Source organism: Gadus morhua, chromosome 21 (assembly GCF_902167405.1).
Source record: "Gadus morhua chromosome 21, gadMor3.0, whole genome shotgun sequence".
NCBI lineage: Eukaryota > Metazoa > Chordata > Actinopteri > Gadiformes > Gadidae > Gadus > Gadus morhua.
This window is the reverse complement of record NC_044068.1, coordinates 13,806,046-13,824,598: the sequence shown is the minus strand read 5'-3', so window position 1 is coordinate 13,824,598 and position 18,553 is coordinate 13,806,046. Positions and strand designations below refer to the sequence as shown.

The 18,553-nt window shown below is 45.9% G+C and overlaps 1 protein-coding gene across 5 annotated transcripts in view; it reads left to right on the top strand.

Annotated features, from left to right (window-relative positions):
- The window catches only part of efr3bb (EFR3 homolog Bb (S. cerevisiae)), a 34,018-nt gene continuing 15,465 nt past the window's right edge, over window positions 1-18,553 (top strand). Inside the window, exons 1-9 of one of the 5 annotated variants that reach the window (XM_030345006.1) lie at window positions 1-134; window positions 559-699; window positions 9,477-9,553; window positions 10,772-10,899; window positions 11,075-11,225; window positions 12,915-13,036; window positions 13,768-13,917; window positions 16,368-16,487; window positions 18,053-18,131. In XM_030345006.1, coding sequence (XP_030200866.1) covers window positions 693-699; window positions 9,477-9,553; window positions 10,772-10,899; window positions 11,075-11,225; window positions 12,915-13,036; window positions 13,768-13,917; window positions 16,368-16,487; window positions 18,053-18,131 — 834 coding nt within the window. In that variant the 5' untranslated portion in view covers window positions 1-134; window positions 559-692. The other 4 variants (XM_030345003.1, XM_030345007.1, XM_030345004.1 and 1 more) reach the window with 4 other exon arrangements.

The following is an 18,553-nucleotide window of genomic DNA, read 5'->3' as shown; positions in this document are numbered from 1 at the left end:
TAATATTCCGCTAACAGCAAAACAGACAGGAAAGTAGTGCTGGAGCTAACCGACTTCATATCCCGGATACTTATATTAACCCAACATAGACTTTCCGCATACTGTTTAATTGTTTTAATTGCTCTCATTTCATGGTGAGTATAGTATGTGTCACTTGTCTGCCAGTGAACATTTAAACCCGTTAACTTTAGCATGGTTAGCATCCTCCTAGCTACTATGGATGGAGTAGTCTGTCAGAATTAGGTTAGTCTGTTTTATATGGGTTAATGTAACGAATACTTTGAACTGAATGTCAATATAAATATACTGCTAACCTGTATTTAGAATATGGATCGAGCCCTTCTGCAGAAATAATTTTAAGATTTGTCAAAGGGAAGGGTCCCTGGGTGTGTTGACCGCTTTCAGGGAACGATAGAAGCTTCAGCAGCCTTTACACTTTTGTGTTTTTCCTTCATCTTATCCTACTATTCTCGCTGTTGCGTGAGAGTGATTCAGTGCCCCGTTGAACGTTATTTTGGTACATGGTGTTGAACATAACCAATGTCGGATATTGCACAGGCCAAAGGATATCCTGGAGGTTTCCTTGTTTCGAGCGCCCGACGTGAAGGCTCAGTTCGGGGCATTGTTGCTCCATTGGTTCCCAGCCTCGCTGACTCTGGAAGAGCAACGCCGCCTTGTGCCCAACATCGAACATGACAGGTCAGCAGAAACATTTTCGATTTCTATTTTTTTTTTATGTTAAAGTATTATTGCCATCAGAATGCACTGCAGATTGTCACGTGTACGTAAACATCTATGCCTTTGATCATGCTCCTTGGAGTTGAGCATCGATAAACAAATGTTTTCTCGTGTTTCGCAACGTTTTACATTACATCACGTCTGAACTCCTTGACTTGTCAATCAGCTATGTGGCTGAATAGTTAACAATCCCACTCATTCTCCCTCTCTCGCTCTCTCTCCTCTTTCTCCCCTCTCTCTCTCTCTCTGAGATAGAGGGGGCGAGGGACTGGAACTTGGGTAGGGAGATCTATTGTGTTGGTGAGATGTTTATTAATGAGAGGGAGAGGCAGAAAGAACGGAGCTACTTAAAGGGACTAATCTCAGTGGTTGATCCAGTCCACATTGGTCAACAGAGGGGCATCGAGAAGAGTCGCGACCTATTGCTGAACAAAATTTGTTTTCTAACTTTTTGCGTGTGTTTTTTTTTTAATGAAAAAAACTTTTCATCATTGGGAGTTAATTGTCCTGGACATTTTTTTTGTATGAGTGTGCTTTAAGTGTTGCCTTGTAGCCCAAGAGACGGTAGAATACAGCAACAAGGAGAGTTTGGGAGGAATCAGTTTAGTGAGTCGGTCAACGTCAGCTCAGCAGTTTTATTTTGTTGGCTGTTCTTCCTCATATAGAATTTGTTTTTTTTCTCGATTGAGTCAAGCTGTATTGATTTGTATGCTATTCAGCCAGGTCTTGCAGGGTTTCACTTTTGTAGTTTCGCTTGCTTCATCAACAGTGTCAGTGTAGGTCCTGTTTCTGCTGTTGTGCAGGAGCTTTTCTGTGTGCCTGGCTTTTGGGTGTCTGGCTGTGTTTCGGGTGTGGTTTGGCTGTGTGTGTGTGTGTGTGTGTGTGTGTTGTCATGCCACTGCCTGTGCCTGAAGCACCGGCCTCGCGGAGGCTGGCACTGGACTGTCGTACCATTCTGGACCATCGCGTTGGCAAAGGTGGGTGTGATGGCTGGTGCGTTAACCCCCTCGCTGCATTCCGGCCGACTGACTGGCTGTTCTTTGTTCAGCCCTGGGATCAGGAATACCGCGGATGTCTATTGAGTTTCCATATTATGAAAATGTATTTGCGGTATGTCATTTATTTGGTTAATTCTTTTTGAGTTGCGCTGTATTGAAGTTGGTTTTGTTTAAACAATTTATGTCCGTCAGTTGATTTAAGCCTGATGTCAAGCTTCTCAAGGATGTAAAAAGTGATATCAGACTTGATTGTTCTGGTTGAGTTGTATACTACATTGGACATGAAGGGCTTAATGGATTATTTATCATGATATGTGCTGACTTGATAATCTACCCTGGTCCATAATGCGCATTGGTGTTGCCAGTACTTGGGAGAGCTAAGTTTGGCCAAATTTGTGGTTGTCTTTCAATTGGCAAAGTGCAATATTCATAAACATAAACGGTGTTGGTGTCTTTAAAAAAGAAAAAAAGCAATTTTCTGCACTTTGTGAAAGTCATTGATAACCAAAACAATTAGCAGAATTTTAGCAAACCAAGACAAAGGTGTCTGGCCACAACTGGTCTTGAGTGGATGAGTGAAGAGATGGCCGTTACAGTGCTGCCAAGGGAATAATAATTAGCACTACATCAGCTCTCAATAATGGTTTTGGCCCATTTAAATGAGTGCGATCGAGCAGAGCAGGCCAGCGCTTTTTCATGTTGATGAATTGCAAGTGCTGACAAAAGTGCTTTTGGTCGTTAAAAGGGTAGCTGGATGTGCGTGCGTGTGTGTAGAAATTAATTGAAGGAACAATTTCTAGATTATTTTGGACACTGAAGGCTCATGCATATACATTTAATTAATATTGAGAAAAACAAACGCTATCGGGCAATGATTGGTGTGCAGAATTTTTGCGAAAGTGTTCAGTGACATTTTTTTAATGCTTTTTTTTATACCGAGAATTGATGATGTCAGTGATTTTAAGGATGTGTCTATTAAATGTATAACAGCTGTTTGTCTTTGGCCTTTTGAAAGTCCTTTGCTGTTTTGCCTTTGCAATGATTTCAGGAGCTATAACAAGAGAGTAATAAAAGATGTTCTGCCTAGAATCACCTACGTCATCCATTATTTTTACGATTTTACAAAAATAAATACAAATTCATTTGAGAGAGGGAGAAAATTCTGCTCTCGTGCTCTCCCTCCTTCTCTGTGTCTCCCTGTCTCCCTCCATCAGCCGATGTATAATTTGCAATACCCTCTTGAGGAGCGCTGTTGCAGAGGGCAAATAGGAAAATCCAAGGTCACCATCACAGCCCGCTGCGCTATGACGTTTCTTCCTCATGCCCCTTATGTGTGTGACTGTGTGAGTGAGTGTGTGTGTGCGCACATGTGAATGCGTCAGGGGGGGGGGGGGGGGGGGGGTTAGGGGGTGTGCGTGTATAGCTCATTGCTCCAAGCTAGGCTCTGCACCAATCGCGCTCCACGGTGGCATTCTTGCTAGGTTTCTTGGTGCACGTGCAGGCAATTCCTCTCAGGGAGAGAGACCTATGTGTGTGTGAGCATTTTCTGTGTGTGTGCGGGTCTCTTTCTGTGAGAGAGCGGCAGAAGCTGCATTTGCAAAGGCTGCAGACTGTTCTCTGTAGAGTCACTTGATCATCACGATCGATGTACGGTAAGAAGGAAAACAATCCCACACTTCTTTTTCTCTGCTCTGCTATTGTGTAGGTCTTTGTAAATAGGAATGTGTGTGTATGCCTGGAGGGGGGGGGGGGGGTAAGTAAACCAGCAAAGTCGTCACTGTTTATCTTGTTTTGCTACATTCTTTAAATTATAGTACTCTTATCTCATCCCTAGTAGACTGTTCTCTGACCCCACGGTTTTTCAACGTCGGCTTATTTGGACAAACTAGACTCTTACCAGGGCACCGCGCCGGACGGATAACGCGCAACAACACTTTTGGACATGTATATTTTCGGTAATAACATGAGGACCTCGTCCAGGATGGATTTATTGCACTGTAAATGCCTGCGTTTGATAACTTGTATGGGGTAGCTCATGTGTTTGAGCGGGCTGAAGCTTGTCCGTGTGAAAGCTGGCTAATGTGAAGGGGGTGACAAACTGGAATGTTGCTGTTATACAGGGGGTATTTTGTTTACCCTGGCATTGTGATTACATCCGGAGCTCCACAATTCAGTTTTAGCCTCAGGAACGCAATAAGAGCTCTTATTTTATTTCACAAATGAATATCCATTTCTTGCAGAAATCTTTATTGAGTGCATACATACATGTCATTTGGAAGACCCTTTACAGATACCTATTGTTAAGATATTGGTGCTCTCTATAATAATTGTTTGCTTTGCAGTAACCGTATCTGCTTTGAGCTCAAGACATTTTAGGTTATTTTCCCCCGAAGGGAGTCTGGGGAAAGGTTGGTGATTGGGGGGTGTGGGGGGGCACAACAAAGTTCTTCAGACAGCCATGTCTAAGCCCCTTGCAATGCTCCACACCTCGTGTGTGTGTGTGTGTGTGTGTGTGTGTGTGTGTGTGTGTGTGTGTGTGTGTGTGTGTGTGTGTGTGTGTGTGTGTGTGTGTGTGTGTGTGTGTGTGTGTGTGTGTGAAAGATTCAATGACACTTTGTCTGCTCTGTCCCCACACAATCCCAGAGGACTTTTGCCGGGATGTGTCTGTAGATCAGTGGTGGCGGGGTTAGAGTTAGACCAGCTTCCTCGCCACCCACCAGGGATCAAACGCACTCTCTGAACCTGCCGTATAGATAGATGGAGGGCTGTGCTGTGCGTGGGTGCTGACTGGATGCACAACGTTCCCAGAGCCACAACAATGTGCGTCGTGACTGAGGAGAAGCGACCTTGCTGTTCAGATGGTGTAGAAGCTGTGTTTCGAATTAGCTATTTGAACCAAACTGGCAAGGCTTGTCTCATGTTGATAGTGGGCTATTAGCGCTCTATAGTTTTGGACCAAACTGTTGGTTAAATGACAATGAACCTTTCTGTTACATGTTCATTACAAATGGAAAACTCACCTGATGCTTAAAGACAAATAATATAATTATGTATGTTATGTCTATTTTGTCTTTTGTGTCTTATTCAAGCAATATTTGTGTTTTATCTAGGTTGTACAGAGATGCGTAAGAAACGCGCTGTAGTTAAAACAACGCTACCATGGCCATTTGCAGCACCATTTCATATTTGTTTTATAAATAATGGTTTGCATGTGTGTGTGTGTGTGTGTGTGTCTGTGTCTATGTGTATACTCCTTCTATACTGTTAGTGTCATCCCATGCAAGGCGTTTTGACTTGGGTCTATCTTTCTGTCTAACAGATGTGGCTTTCCATACATCACCCTCCTATTTCTGACACTTTGTGACTTCAGCTCCCCCCCGCTCGTCTCTTCATCATGCAAACTCGCCTGATTGGAGGTCCAAGCGAACGCTATCCTGCCCCTGTTAATTATAGTTGAAGCTATTGTGTGCAATCCTGGCGCTGATCTGTGCTCCTGCGTCACTTCCACACACATGTACAGGCCTGTGTCCGTGTGTGTGGTCGGTTGTTTGGCTGGCCGTGATTTAGGATATGCCTCACGTATGCCAATTTCAAAATAGCACGTTGGTTGTTGCTCCAACACCCTCGCTCTAACTCTCTCTCTCTCGCTCTGGTTTGCGACTCCAGTTGTGCCTGAGCGCGTCTAATCGTTCCCGGCTCCGTTATGTAATTAAAGCATCTCTAAGACAACATCAAACATTATTTTGCTGAGGTGTTTGTTATCATGTACCACTGAGCTCCAAATTGTGAACATGCTAAATGTTTGTGAGCAGTCAATCCCCCAAGGAATTGGTGACACACTCTTTTTATTTTCCTATGAAATGCTGCCAGGGCTTGTGTTGGATGTTGTTGAATGTGACCCATGGAATTATTGCCCAAACTGTTACATTAACTATGTGAATGGTCTCGTCTTTGAATGACATTGAGTATGTTTTGAAATAACTTAAAATCACAATGGTTATCGACATTAAACATACTCAGCTGCCTTACATCTGATGCAATATGCAACATAAATCCATAGCCAAAGTAGACTAGGGTATTTGTGTGTGAGATTAATCCACTATTTCCTGAAAGGATTCTCATGAGAGGTTTATCTTTTGCCATCCTGTGGTCTGATAAATATATACATCTTTAGTATATACATTTTAAGTGGGCCTTCATCCTAAGCTGATATGTGGGAAAGCAAACGGACGCACACGCACACAAACACTATGCTTGTTTGTGAATGGGTCGCTGTTTGTGTTCCAGGTTCCCTACATCGGCTTGTCCATGCAGCTTTGATTATCGGTAGCTTCCCTGTTGTCCTTTGACATTGCACTTCTCTGTGCCACTCGCCGCTCTTCCTCTTTTCTGTTATTCAGTCGGGTCGACCATCTCTAGCATGGGCTCAGGTAAGGAATGGGCTCGGGAAAGGAATGGAAGGGCAGAAGCCCCTAATGAAACAAATGGAGTTGACTGGCTCTTTTTCTTATAGGCTGGTTGCCGCGGTGATGGGTGACAGGCTAGTAGTGTTTGTTTTAAGTGTTCGCTACAAATGGATTTGTGTAGCCACACTCAGGAGTGTGTTTGTGTGTCTGTGTGCACATGTGTTGGTGGATCCACTACAGTTTGCAGGAGATGTCGACGTATTTCTCAGTAGTGTAAAGGTCAGGGCTGGAGCTATATTGTTTGTTAAAAATAGAAATATGGTTTCCCTTCCATTCCAGAGCGCATTTTGCTAAAAATATTCATTCAACATACGTTATATGCAGAAAGGTCAAGGTGTTGACCTTTTAGCTGCATGTCGTCATTTTCAGCCATGCTAAAGATGGCAATTGTAAGGTCTGAGCATCTTATTGATTGGGTGATAAGTGTGTTTGCTGTCATTGTAAGCCATGCTAAAAATGGCGATTCTAAGGTTTGAACATCTTAATGATTGTGTGTATCCCATTCAGCTGTCGTGCAGGTCTGATTCGTATCACCAATTGGGAGACGTCAAACAGCCCTGTTTGTACATAAATAAGTGTTTATATACTAGGCCTGCATGATAAATCGTTATAACATCGCAATCTCGATTCACCCCTGTGTGGATCTAAGTTTTAAATTACTTGATTTTTATTTATTTTTTAAATGACTTGATTTATATATTTTAGTTCTAAGCTATATTTTCCCCCGAATCGTGCAGGCCTATTGTATACCCAAGCCTTCCAAGGAGACGGGAGGGATTAATGTTAGTGGACAGGAGCAATGGTGGTCCAATGTTGTATGATATTCTTAATCTTGCAACGCAGCAACCACAACATACTTGAATCTACAACACAGAGCCAGCATAGTCCCTCTCTCTGTATTGTGGCTATTACTGTTTTCCTATTGGCTAAGGTCACTGCCAAATGTCACTTCAAAAGATGGCAACTGACACTCGCTTGGCACAATTTCTTCAAGATCCCAGATTTACGCCTTCGACCTTCTTCCATTTGCAGAAAAATGATTCTGCAATTCTGATTGTGGAGTAGCCATTTATAGATTAGCCATGTGTAAGAAAAAACAAACCAAAATACCATTGACTACCTGATATTCGATGGTATTCTATTTATAGATGCTTAGCCATAAACAGCGAACCTCCCTCACCATTCAGGAGGGGCATAGTAACTGGTCTATTGAAATGTAGAAATCTGTTGATTCGCTCTACAGAATACCCAAGAACTCCGTCCAACAATCTCCATCTTTGAGGCAATCAACACATCATTCAATTGAATGTAGCATAAGTCAACATTGATCTTCAGGTCTTCATTCGGTTGATCCTCGAGCTGTTCCAACGGCGCTGTACACAGTGTTGCATTGAAATTTTCCTTTGACCTACTGAACTAGCATCACTCAGGCACCAACCCAGCACACTGTCCGCCCCAGGCTGCCTACACGAAGGCTCATAATGGAATGGATTCATTTACAAAAGTGCCTGTTGTTGCGCGCTGTTCATTAATTTCAATACTTTACTACTTGCATGTGAGTTTAACTCTGCTGCTGCTGTGCTGTCACAGAACTGTTGGTTTTTAGAAGCAGTCAACATTTGCTTTAGTGTGTGTATGTTTTGTGTACGAATATGCATGTACAAAGATGTACTGGCTCCGCCGTGTGTGTGTGTGTGTGTGTGTGTGCGTGTGAGTGTGTGTGTGTGTGTGTGTTGATGTATTGGCCGAGGGCCAAGTAGATTTGCTGTGCGCTGGTGGAGAAAGGACGCAGTATCCAATGTTAATCCGTGACTCACTTGGTGAGCTGCACCACCTGCCTACCCACCCCCATCACCACCATCACCCCCCCAACACTTCTTACTCCTTCCTTTTAGCTCTTTATCCATCCTTCTGTCACTCCTTTCTTAAGGCCTCGTCCCTTCTTTTTCTTCTCCTTCTTCCTCACCGGGTATCCGTCAGTGTGGTCAGTCATTTATCTCTGTCCCCCATAGCCAGGCTGTGGGCCAACAATGCCAGGGACGAGAGAGGGAGCGAGGGAGAGAGGAGTGAGGAGGAGGTGTTGGGCAGACACAGCCCATATTCCTGTTTTGAAGTGATGGATAAGCGGGCCGGGGCAAGGCTATTAATAGATCCAAAGCGCTTGGGAGGAAACCCAGAGCACTGGTCAGACTCCTGCTGTCGGGAGTCAAGTCTGGGCGTGACTTGGAGTCGGACGGACGCCTTTTAAAAGGCCATCATTCTTTCCCTCCCCAGCTTCCCATACAACCCCTATCCCACACACACACACACACACACACACACACACACACACACACACACACACACACACACACACACACACACACACACACACACACACACACACACACACACACACAGTGTCTTCTGGACCTCTTTCGTATCTGATTGCTGGATGATGTGTCTCCAGGATGAGGCTCTGCCTGCATTGTCTGCCTCCTCCACCCCCACCAAGGTGAAGGTTACTGAAAAGACTGCAGGAAGACGATGAAAGAGACAGCCTTCCCAAAGGATACTCATTTACTAAATAAACATCAGAAAGATAGAAGGCTTTTGGTGTTTTTTCGTGGTTGTTGTTGCTGAAATTCTAGCAAAATATTTTTGCTACCCAAGTGCAGTTCGGGAGAATACTGTATGAACATGCTCTGCATTGCTTTTTGGTGTCGGCTCTTTTAAAAATGTATATGCTGACTGGGGCTGCTGGCGAGTGTGTGGTTCTAAAGGGGTTCACGATGGTGTAATATTTTAGTAGGTTATTCCGTTCACTAGCTTCCTTGTTGTCCCAGAGGCTCCTTATGACTCACCACTGCTGAAATTCCTGGACCAATCACATTCCAGCTGCCATTGGCAGCCTAGTTAGCCGTCTCCTTGCTGCAAAGTCAGACAATGCACTGTGTGTGTGTGTGTGTGTCTGTCTGTCTATTCTTCAAACACGTATGTTGGTGTATCTGTTTGGAGAATGTCTGCGCGGAGGGTTCTTTTCACAAGCATCGTGTGTGTGTGTGTGTGTGTGCGTGTGCGTGAGTGCGTGCTAAACTCTTGTGTAAGTAAAGTTGATGACTGTGCAAGACAGCCAACACAACACTCAGCATGTGCTTGAGCTTTTGCTTACCACAATAATGCATCTGTCAAACCCAATTAGTTATCCACGGAATGGGGCAAGAATGTGTAGGGGGGTCTTTTATCAAAGCACATCTCAGTGATGCCATGGTCTCCTGTCCTTTGTCTCCTACAGGGGTGTGCGGTTGTTGTGGTGCCCTGAGGCCTCGCTACAAGAGGCTGGTGGACAACATCTTTCCAGAGGACCCTGAGGTAAAAGACACTGAAGCTGCTCCACGTCGTGGCTGTGTTTAATGGTTAACCTGCCACCATTTATTCTTTTTTTTCTGGTTTAGATGGTTTGTCAAATGTCACAGCAAAAACCCATCATGTAAGAGCAGACCACAAAACATGTCTCAAATGGCCTTGCTTTGTCTGATAAGTATTATTAATCAAACTTATTTTGGATGCTCTTTGTTAATTACTAAACTTTGTTTTTAATATCTAATGAGTGTTCTTTTAATCAGTTAATTTGAAATATTTTAGCAGTAAACATGAAAATAATTCTTTGCTATATTTTCCAGCAAGTAGGGCATAGTACTAATTCACTACAAAAACCATAGCCGCAAGGTCTGTAACCAACATCCTCAACAAACTCTTTCGCAATGAGTTGGTCCAGGCACAAATATTGTCTGTTGAAAGTGTTGAAAATATAAATCATTCAATCCAAAGGGTATTCTCCAAATAATATGGTCTGTTTGCCGCCTGGATTGTTTAGTTAAATAACACTTGAATCGTGTAAAGTATAGTAGATGTCACAACCAAGATAAATTGTCATTAGTTAGTCAGTCTTTAATTGGCTAAAATGACCTGGACATTTTTGAGTCTAAATAAAGGTTACCAACCAGGTACAAAAAGGCAGCATTTTGAAGATTCTCGTATTGCCAGTGTTTACCAGGATGAGTCAAGAGAGGGAGGACACCTATTTGTGGAAGAGTAGGTGGTGATTAGTTTAGATATGTTTTTCTCCTGTACCCATAGTTAAACCTTCTGTGTTAGAGAAAGGCCCCACTTTATCTGTCGGCTCTGTTGACATTGCAGTTTGGCACGTGAACGCTCTCAAGCGGATGTTCACACTCCAAAAAACAAAATTCTAATTTGAGCTCTAAGCTCCAGCCAAGCAGAGTCTAGCTAACATAATCCCACCGGCAGTGGAGTAATAGAGCCCTTTGAACACACAGCACACATGAGCTCAATGTGAAGTGGAGGTGTTCAAGACAACAGACTTGGGATTTCATTTTTGCTTGATAAAAAGACTAAATATTGATATTGAATGTTGTATTCAGAAGCAAACACAACACCTTTAACTTTTCTGTCCCTTTTCAACTGCTCCTGTCAACCACTTCTTCCTATCTTTTGTGTGTCTCTCTCCCTCTCAAACTTTTGCTGTCAATTTACCGTTCAACTCTTTTTCTTGTTTCTCCCCCCCAGGATGGGCTAGTGAAGGCAAACATGGAGAAGCTGACGTTCTACGCCCTGTCAGCTCCGGAGAAGCTGGACCGTATCGGGGCCTACCTGTCTGAGAGGCTGTCCAGGGATGTGGCTCGCCACAGATACGGGTCAGTCTGGACTCCTGCTCCAGCACTTGCACAATTCTGTTTAAAAAAACTGCACGAATGCTCAAACTATTCTATTTGATTCAGTTCAAACGCTTCAGACTCTTAAGAATGGGTCGACGTCACTCCTCCGATGTGAACACGTGCGATAAGCCCGGCTCTCCCATCCCTTGTTCAGCTACGTGTGCATAGCGATGGAGGCCCTGGACCAGCTGCTGATGGCCTGCCACTGCCAGAGCATCAACCTCTTCGTGGAGAGCTTCCTCAAGATGGTGCGCAAGCTGCTGGAGTCGGACAAACCCAACCTCCAGATCCTGGGCACCAACTCGGTGAGTAACCTTAGTCCGGGCCTCTGCGACCAGCCATCTGCGTCTCTAACGAGCTCTCCTCTAAGAGGAGCCACGAGGAGGTTCTAGTGGGTCTTTGAACACCCAGGAGTCACCGAACGCGTACGTGACGTGACCGAGGCTGAGAGTCTGGGTTCAGACTAGTGCCGACAAGATGTACGATGCGAAAGGACAGACCTGTGGGATGTGTAGTCACACGCGTAGCTCAACATCAGCCAGTGGCGGTGCAAACATTGTCAAGATAAATCAAATCTGATATAATGAGGCTGGGCTGTTTAGTTCTTCTCATGGGGCACAATGTTGGGCGTGCACATTAAACGATCGAGCTGACATACTTTCTGTGTGAAATGGGGGATAAAAGAAGGCTGGAGAGGGAGAGAGAAAGGGAAGCCATTCCTCTGAAATGAGTGAGGGAGTGTAGGTTGGAGGAGAAGGACTGGGGGGCATAGCAGTCAGATTAGGAGCAGACCAGACGGGTGACACTCCCCTGTCACCCACACGATGGAGCAGATATGGGACTTTCTGGCACGCCCACAGATTAATCTTTCCAACATTAAACTCGCTTTAATACTACTTGGGTATTAAGGGCACATATCTTTGTTGATATACACACTATGATACCAGTGCTGCAAAAAGGCTCATATATGGCAGGCATTAAGCTTGTTTGTTTATAAATATGATGGTGATAAAAGTTTAATTAATGTTGATTTCAGAACCCACACACACACACACACACACACACACACACACACACACACACACACACACACACACACACACACACACACACACACACACACACACACACACACACACACACACACACACACAGTGGGGTGAGGATGACCGCGTGTCAGAGAGAGGTGGGAAGTGGTGGATTAGAGGATTTATCCCTGCAGGGAGTCAATGTTGAGCCTCACCTCCCACGCCTGGTATCATTGACCTAAATAAAATAAACATCCTACAAGAGAAGCTTCAAAACAGGCTGACGGTTTCTTTAACTCATGGTAACTGCGGTATTGCCTCTTTTTTGGGGGGCCAGGGTTCTATCTTTACCCTTTGCCCGCAGCTTTTAATAATTCATCACTTCGGTTTATTTTTAGTTGCAGATTACGTCCGTCCCGTTTCCAATTAACACACCATGATCATTAATTCATTGGTCGGCGTCAGGAAGCTAAATGTCGAGCTGAAATGGTGACATTTACTATCCCAGTGGGGGGGGATTCCCTGCCTTTGTGGTCCTGCCCCCACGAAGACTCATTATCACTGCAGAGTAGGGGGACTTCTGAGTACAACTCGTCAACCCCCTGTTTAAATGGCTGATATAGATCTCTACGACCTGCTCTGGTTCATGTATCTGGTTTTGCTCCCTCCCCAGTACTAGGCCAGGACAGTGTCCCCGTCCGGCCTCGTAGGCCTTTCCTCTGTCAGATTTAATATTGAAGTAACGCTTTCACCTGTTTTTTTATGTCGTTTACAGAATTTTTTCGATTGGGTATTTTATCGTCGGCTGCCCCTGTCTCGGCCAGGTCTCTCTTGTAAAAGATGGTGATGATGTCAATGTTGAGTGTTTATTGACTAACCTGGTAAGATAAAGGTTAACAACATAGAAAATAACGACCTCTTCCACTGTTTTCTCTTATCCTTCCCCACCCCCCCTCCTTTCCAAAGTTTGTGAAGTTCGCCAACATAGAGGAGGACACGCCGTCGTACCATCGCAGCTACGACTTCTTCGTCTCGCGCTTCAGCGAGATGTGCCACTCCAGCTACGAGGACCCCGACATCCGCACCAAGTGAGTCGACCCGGCTCTTTCTGTTCTGGGTGGTTTCCTTAGCTTTGGGGACTATCTGATAATGAATCACAGACTGCTTTGATTGGTATTCGGGTTGAAATTATTCCTTTCATGCATTTCCCTCTTCCACATGAGATACGGCTTGTGAATGTCTGGAGCTATTCTGAAAATCCAGACAAAGTAAAGTTTTACTCTGTTCAAATAGGACATTCTAATTGGAAAGGACAATCTGTTATATTTAATGGGTGCTTTGCATGCAAAAAATCGTAAGGGGCAGACTTTCCTAGCACCTGGGTGGTGGTGTCCTAACATTTTGGTGCGTGTGTCCTGGTCCGACCTGTGTCCCAACATGTGGATGGGGGTGTCCTGGCCTGACCAGTGTCCTAACATCTGGGTGAGGTTGTCCAAGTCCGGCCAGTGCCCTTGCATCTGGGTGGGGGTATCCTGGCCTGACCAGTGTCCTAACATCTGGGTGGTGGCCCAACATCTGGGTGGGGTTGCCCGGGTCTGACCGGTGATCCAACATCTGGGTGGTGGCCCAACATCTGGGTGGGGTTGTCCGGGTCTGACTGGTGTCCTAACATCTGGGTGTTGGCCCAACATCTGGGTGGGGTATGTCCGGGTCTGACCGGTGACCTAACATCTGGGTGGTGGCCAAACATCTGGGTGGGGTTGCCCGGGTCTGACCGGTGTCCTAACATCTGGGTGCGTGGTCTCCGTCTCCCCTCTAGGATCCGCATGGCAGGCATCAAGGGTCTGCAGGGCGTGGTCCGGAAGACGGTGAACGACGAGCTCCAGGCCAACATCTGGGACCCCCAGCACATGGACAAGATCGTTCCCTCGCTGCTCTTCAACCTGCAGAGCGGGGAGGGTGTGGAGAGGTGAGCGCTCGGGTAACCCTAGTGGGCCGTGTGTGATGTGTTTTGCCAGCGTGATCAGGCCTCGGAACGATTCATGAAACCATCTTAAGGGAGACTTAATCGCCTGGAATAAAATATTCATCCACGGCGCTTTGAGCATATTGTTTTTGCGTTGTCAAGGAAACTAGTTGCATTTGACCATTATTTTTCATGTTGGCAGGGGGGGTCCTGGTTTAAAAAAATCCTGCACACCTGTGTGCACACATTATTACCAAGACAAGATCACGAATTTAACAATGCTGTTTCATAATTGTGACCCCGTTGACCCTCAAACACTCTGTTTCCAATATTCTTGATGAAACAGACCACTATTTCCCTGGAGGACGCAGGGACTAAGGAAGGGTCAATATCACCACCTGATAAATGAAGCATGATGAACCCCTTCCCCCCCCACACCTCAGTGTCAGGGCCCAACACATCACCATTCATGGTGCCTGGTGTGTTTGGTGGGGGCATGTTTGTCATGGTCAACCAGCCAACAGACGCCTATGCCATTCATCATCACTGTCACCGTCGAGTGATCGCGCTGACAGACCTGCGCCCCCCAAGGACACACTCGACAGCTTCCAAGGACATGGTGTGAGTTGGATACTGAGCAGGAACAAAGGGAAGAGACTCACAAATGGATATGGAACAGAGGGGGTAGAATTGATGGAAGTATTAAAGTGGATGCCATGGCAAAGGAAGCGGAGAGAAAAATAGAGAGATGGGTTTGCAGAATATATCACGGGCATGGACTGGTGGGCACGATTTCACCTGCTGCCGTCACATTGACGTCAGCAAAGGATGGGAGAGCAGAGGGGAGAAGGAGACCGGGGAAGATCTGAGAGGGACTCACAGACGTTTTAGAGGACTAATTCAAATTATGTCTTGGTGGACAGATGGATGCCAGATCCAGCCACAGTCAGACTGCAGGGGAGAGAGAGAGTTCAGGGAGAGCCAGAATGCTGCCATCTGGGGCTTCAGTTCCCCTAAGCCAAGGCTTGGCATCCTCCATATCTTTCAACATCTCTCTATATTCAAGTCTGCTCAATCAATACCGTCCACTGAGAGCATAAAGATCAGTACCCTGCCAATTTCAATTCCCGGACAGTCTGCGGCAGATTACAGATTTTTATATATATATTAAAGATCTCTCAATAAATACGTTTGGACTTCGTCAAAACGAATAACTTAATTTATTTTGGGGTGTATTCATAACGCCGTTCCCTGAAACGATCCTATTAACTTGATTAGCTTCCAAAGGCCGTTTGTTTTCGACGGTTTCCTGGCAGCTCTCCGTCTTCCAGACGTTGGCTCGGCAGAAGCCCCGGGCTGCAAACGGCCCGCCACCCACCCGAGGGCTCGTCGGCTCCCTCAGCTTGGTGCGAGCGTGTGGGCGCCGGACGCCCTAATGATGCCGCTTAGCGCCCAAGGTGTTTTCACGGTGAATGCGAATCCTGTAAAGCCTCGAGTCAACGAGACCTGCGAGGCAAAGCCCGCGAGCTGCCAGGGAAGTTACGCAACCCAATTTACCTTAAATGATCGTTTTAAAGATATTTGTGAGATATTTATGAGACGCGATTTTCCCTAGAGTATAGTTTTGAAAGAGAAAAGGCCCTCACTGCTGAAGGTGACTTATGGAAAAAATCAATGCCAGGCCAGGAAGCCACATGGCCTTTTCCATCAGCAATAAGTGGAAGTTCTGCTGTTTAATAAATGATGTGGGCATACAAGGACCAGCCGAGGCCAGCCCCAGCTGAGCTGGAGCTGGACCGGTGACGTTAACAATGCATGAGATCAAAGCCTGGCTGTGTGTGTGTTTGTGTGTGTGTGTGCGCACATTTAAAGCCGTGCGTTTATGAAAACAAGCGCGCATTGATTGCCATTCGTCGTTTGGCTGATCACAGTTCCAGCCTCTACAAAAAAAAAGTACATTACATTTATATGAAAAAAAAAAAGAAGAGAATGCAGCAAACACGCCCAGCAGCACACACTGCAGTGGCTGCAGTCCCTCCGCTTCCGTTAGAAATACGAGCTCCTCTGATGGAGTCGTCACTCCAGGCAGTGACACAGCGACCCGGTGGGTGGCTCGGACAAAAAAGACCCAGTGAGGGGAAATGCTGTTCGTATTGAGTCATTGATCTAACCTCGCTCCCCATCCGCCCCCACCCCCCCTCGCTCTCCCTTCCCTCTCTCTAATCCCCCACTTTCTGCTGTTTTTTACGCTCTTCACTCTCTTTCCCCTCGCCCCTCGATCACCCGTCACTCCTCCCTACTCACTCCCTGCCTCCTGACTCCCAACACGCACTTATTGACTGCCCGTCCTCTCTCTCTCCCTCCCACCCACCCCCACCTCTTCCTCCTCCTCCCACCCTCACTCACTCCTCTCCTCCTCCTCCTCCTGCCCCCGCCTTCCCTCCTCCTCCCAGCCGCTCTCCATCAGAGAAGGAGAAGGAGAGCCCGGTGGAGCTGACGGAGCGCTGCTTCAGGGAGCTGCTGGGGCGCGCCGCCTACGGCAACATCAAGAACGCCGTCACGCCCGTCCTCATGTAAGACCCCCCTTTTGATTTTGAGGCATGGACATGATTGTCGCTTTTTTTGTTTTTCTTATGTCAATGTTTTCCTGTCGTGTGTTCACCTGGGACCGGTCCTATGTGGTGGTGCGTTCTGCCTCGTGCGCCGTGGAGCTTTTTGATTTCCAGTGGGCTCTCACCAGCAATCAGTGGTGGTTTGGGCTGACGGGCGGACAGCTCTATAATTGCCCGCATCGTGCTTGCGTTCCCGGGTTCATCGCATCCTGCGATCTAGCTGTCTCAACTGTCCTCCTCGCTGTTTTTTGGTTTGTTGCGCCATGTGTTTGGTTCTTCCTCTGGTGTGTGTGTGTGTGTGTCTGTGTGTGTGTGTGTGTGACTACTTCTGTTGTTCCATCTGCGTCTCTTTCGTTTTTCCCTCGCTCGTTTCTTCGCTGTTAGGTTTGTTCAACCTTGCCCTTTCTTCCAGCCCCACTGGGACTCTTTCCCTGCCTTTAGCTCGGCGTGTGCCCTCTCCACTGTCCCCTGGTCCCTATTGATGCCGACCGGCCCCACATGTCACAGTTAACATGACACTGAGGGATATCAAAAATAGTGCACCCGCTGCCAATGTCTCTAATTTTAAACAAATGTTTTATGTTGATCTATTTTGTAGATGCAGCCTTTGACCAAATTACCAAACAACAACTCTTCAACAAAATACTTTATAACTCCTGAACAGCACATCTGCTTATACTCTAGTTCAGAGTGTGTGTCCATCTGTGCCATTTGTGCTATTTGTCCTTGTGTTCTATTTCCTATCATTTAATTTTTATAATCTCCCATCTGTCACATCTGTTACACCTTTTATTTTACACCGGCCCGGTCTTTCTGCATCGTTCTCTATTCATCACTATCACGTATGTTTATGTGTGTGTGTGGGTGTGGGTGTGGGGGTGTGTGTGTGTGTGTGTGTGTGTGTGTCGGTCTGATTTGAGGGAATGTGAATTATGTGGATCCTGTGATCAAAGACATTGATAGGTTGAGTCATGACTCACCAGAGATGACGTGTTTCGAATACGGGGCCTCGAAATGATCTAGGAAGGAAAATTATTCATTGCACGTAGAAAGACAGTTCCAGGCTTTGTAGTTGAGAAGCAGTCAGCTTCCCTTATCGAGGCCTGAGTCAGCTCCTATTAGTGTTTTCAACCTTATAGCTCCGCCTACGTTGCCAGAGTTAATTCTCTGTGGACTTGCTGATATTTTTTCGCCTCGTCATCTGAGTCACGGTCAGCGTTTATCACAGGCTTTGACAAACAAATAAAAGGTTCCCCTCTATACCTTTTCATTATACTACTGCTGCTGTCTTTTGTTTATCTGTTACGATGTACAAGACAAAGTTTGGCTGTAGGCAAGCTAACAATCGTTCTGTGTTAGGAGTTTACTAGCTTGTTTGTCGCTAGCGGAAGTGCATCGAGCGCGGTTGCCTTATATGGGCTGTGACTTCCTAGTTACTGGCTGGTTCCATGGCGGTCGTCAATGCCACCGCCACTGTGTAATTACCTCCACCGCATTCCCTACTGAATACTCCTTTATCTCTCCAGGCACTTGGATAACCACTCATTGTGGGAGGGCAAGACATTTGCTGTGCGCTGCTTCAAGATCATCATGTATTCCATCCAGGTAAGACTCTCTCATCCTCTGACACCTCCTCATACCTGGGCATCTTCTGTCGGTTCCCTCTTTGTCTTGTTGTCTCTTCTTTCCTTTGTGCAACTCCTACGGCTTGTCTTATCGGTCTATTTATGTATCCGAGTCTGTTATCACCACCCTCCTATTCCTTTGTGGTCCTCACTTCCTCGTCGGGTTGAATATTAGGATTGTGTGAGTTTCTAGACATTGGACATATTTTTATTTTTAGCTTTATAAATAAGGATGCAGTGTGTCGTCTCATGCAAGCAATCCTTTGAAAAGTTGTTATTTGTTCTGTTTTTTGTTTCCCTGCACCCAGAGTGGTTGTGAATATCAAAGCTATGTCTGCTAGGCTTAAATGTGGTTCTCTTGAAATAGTCCAAACCCAACCTGCGACTTCCCTTCAAAGTGCT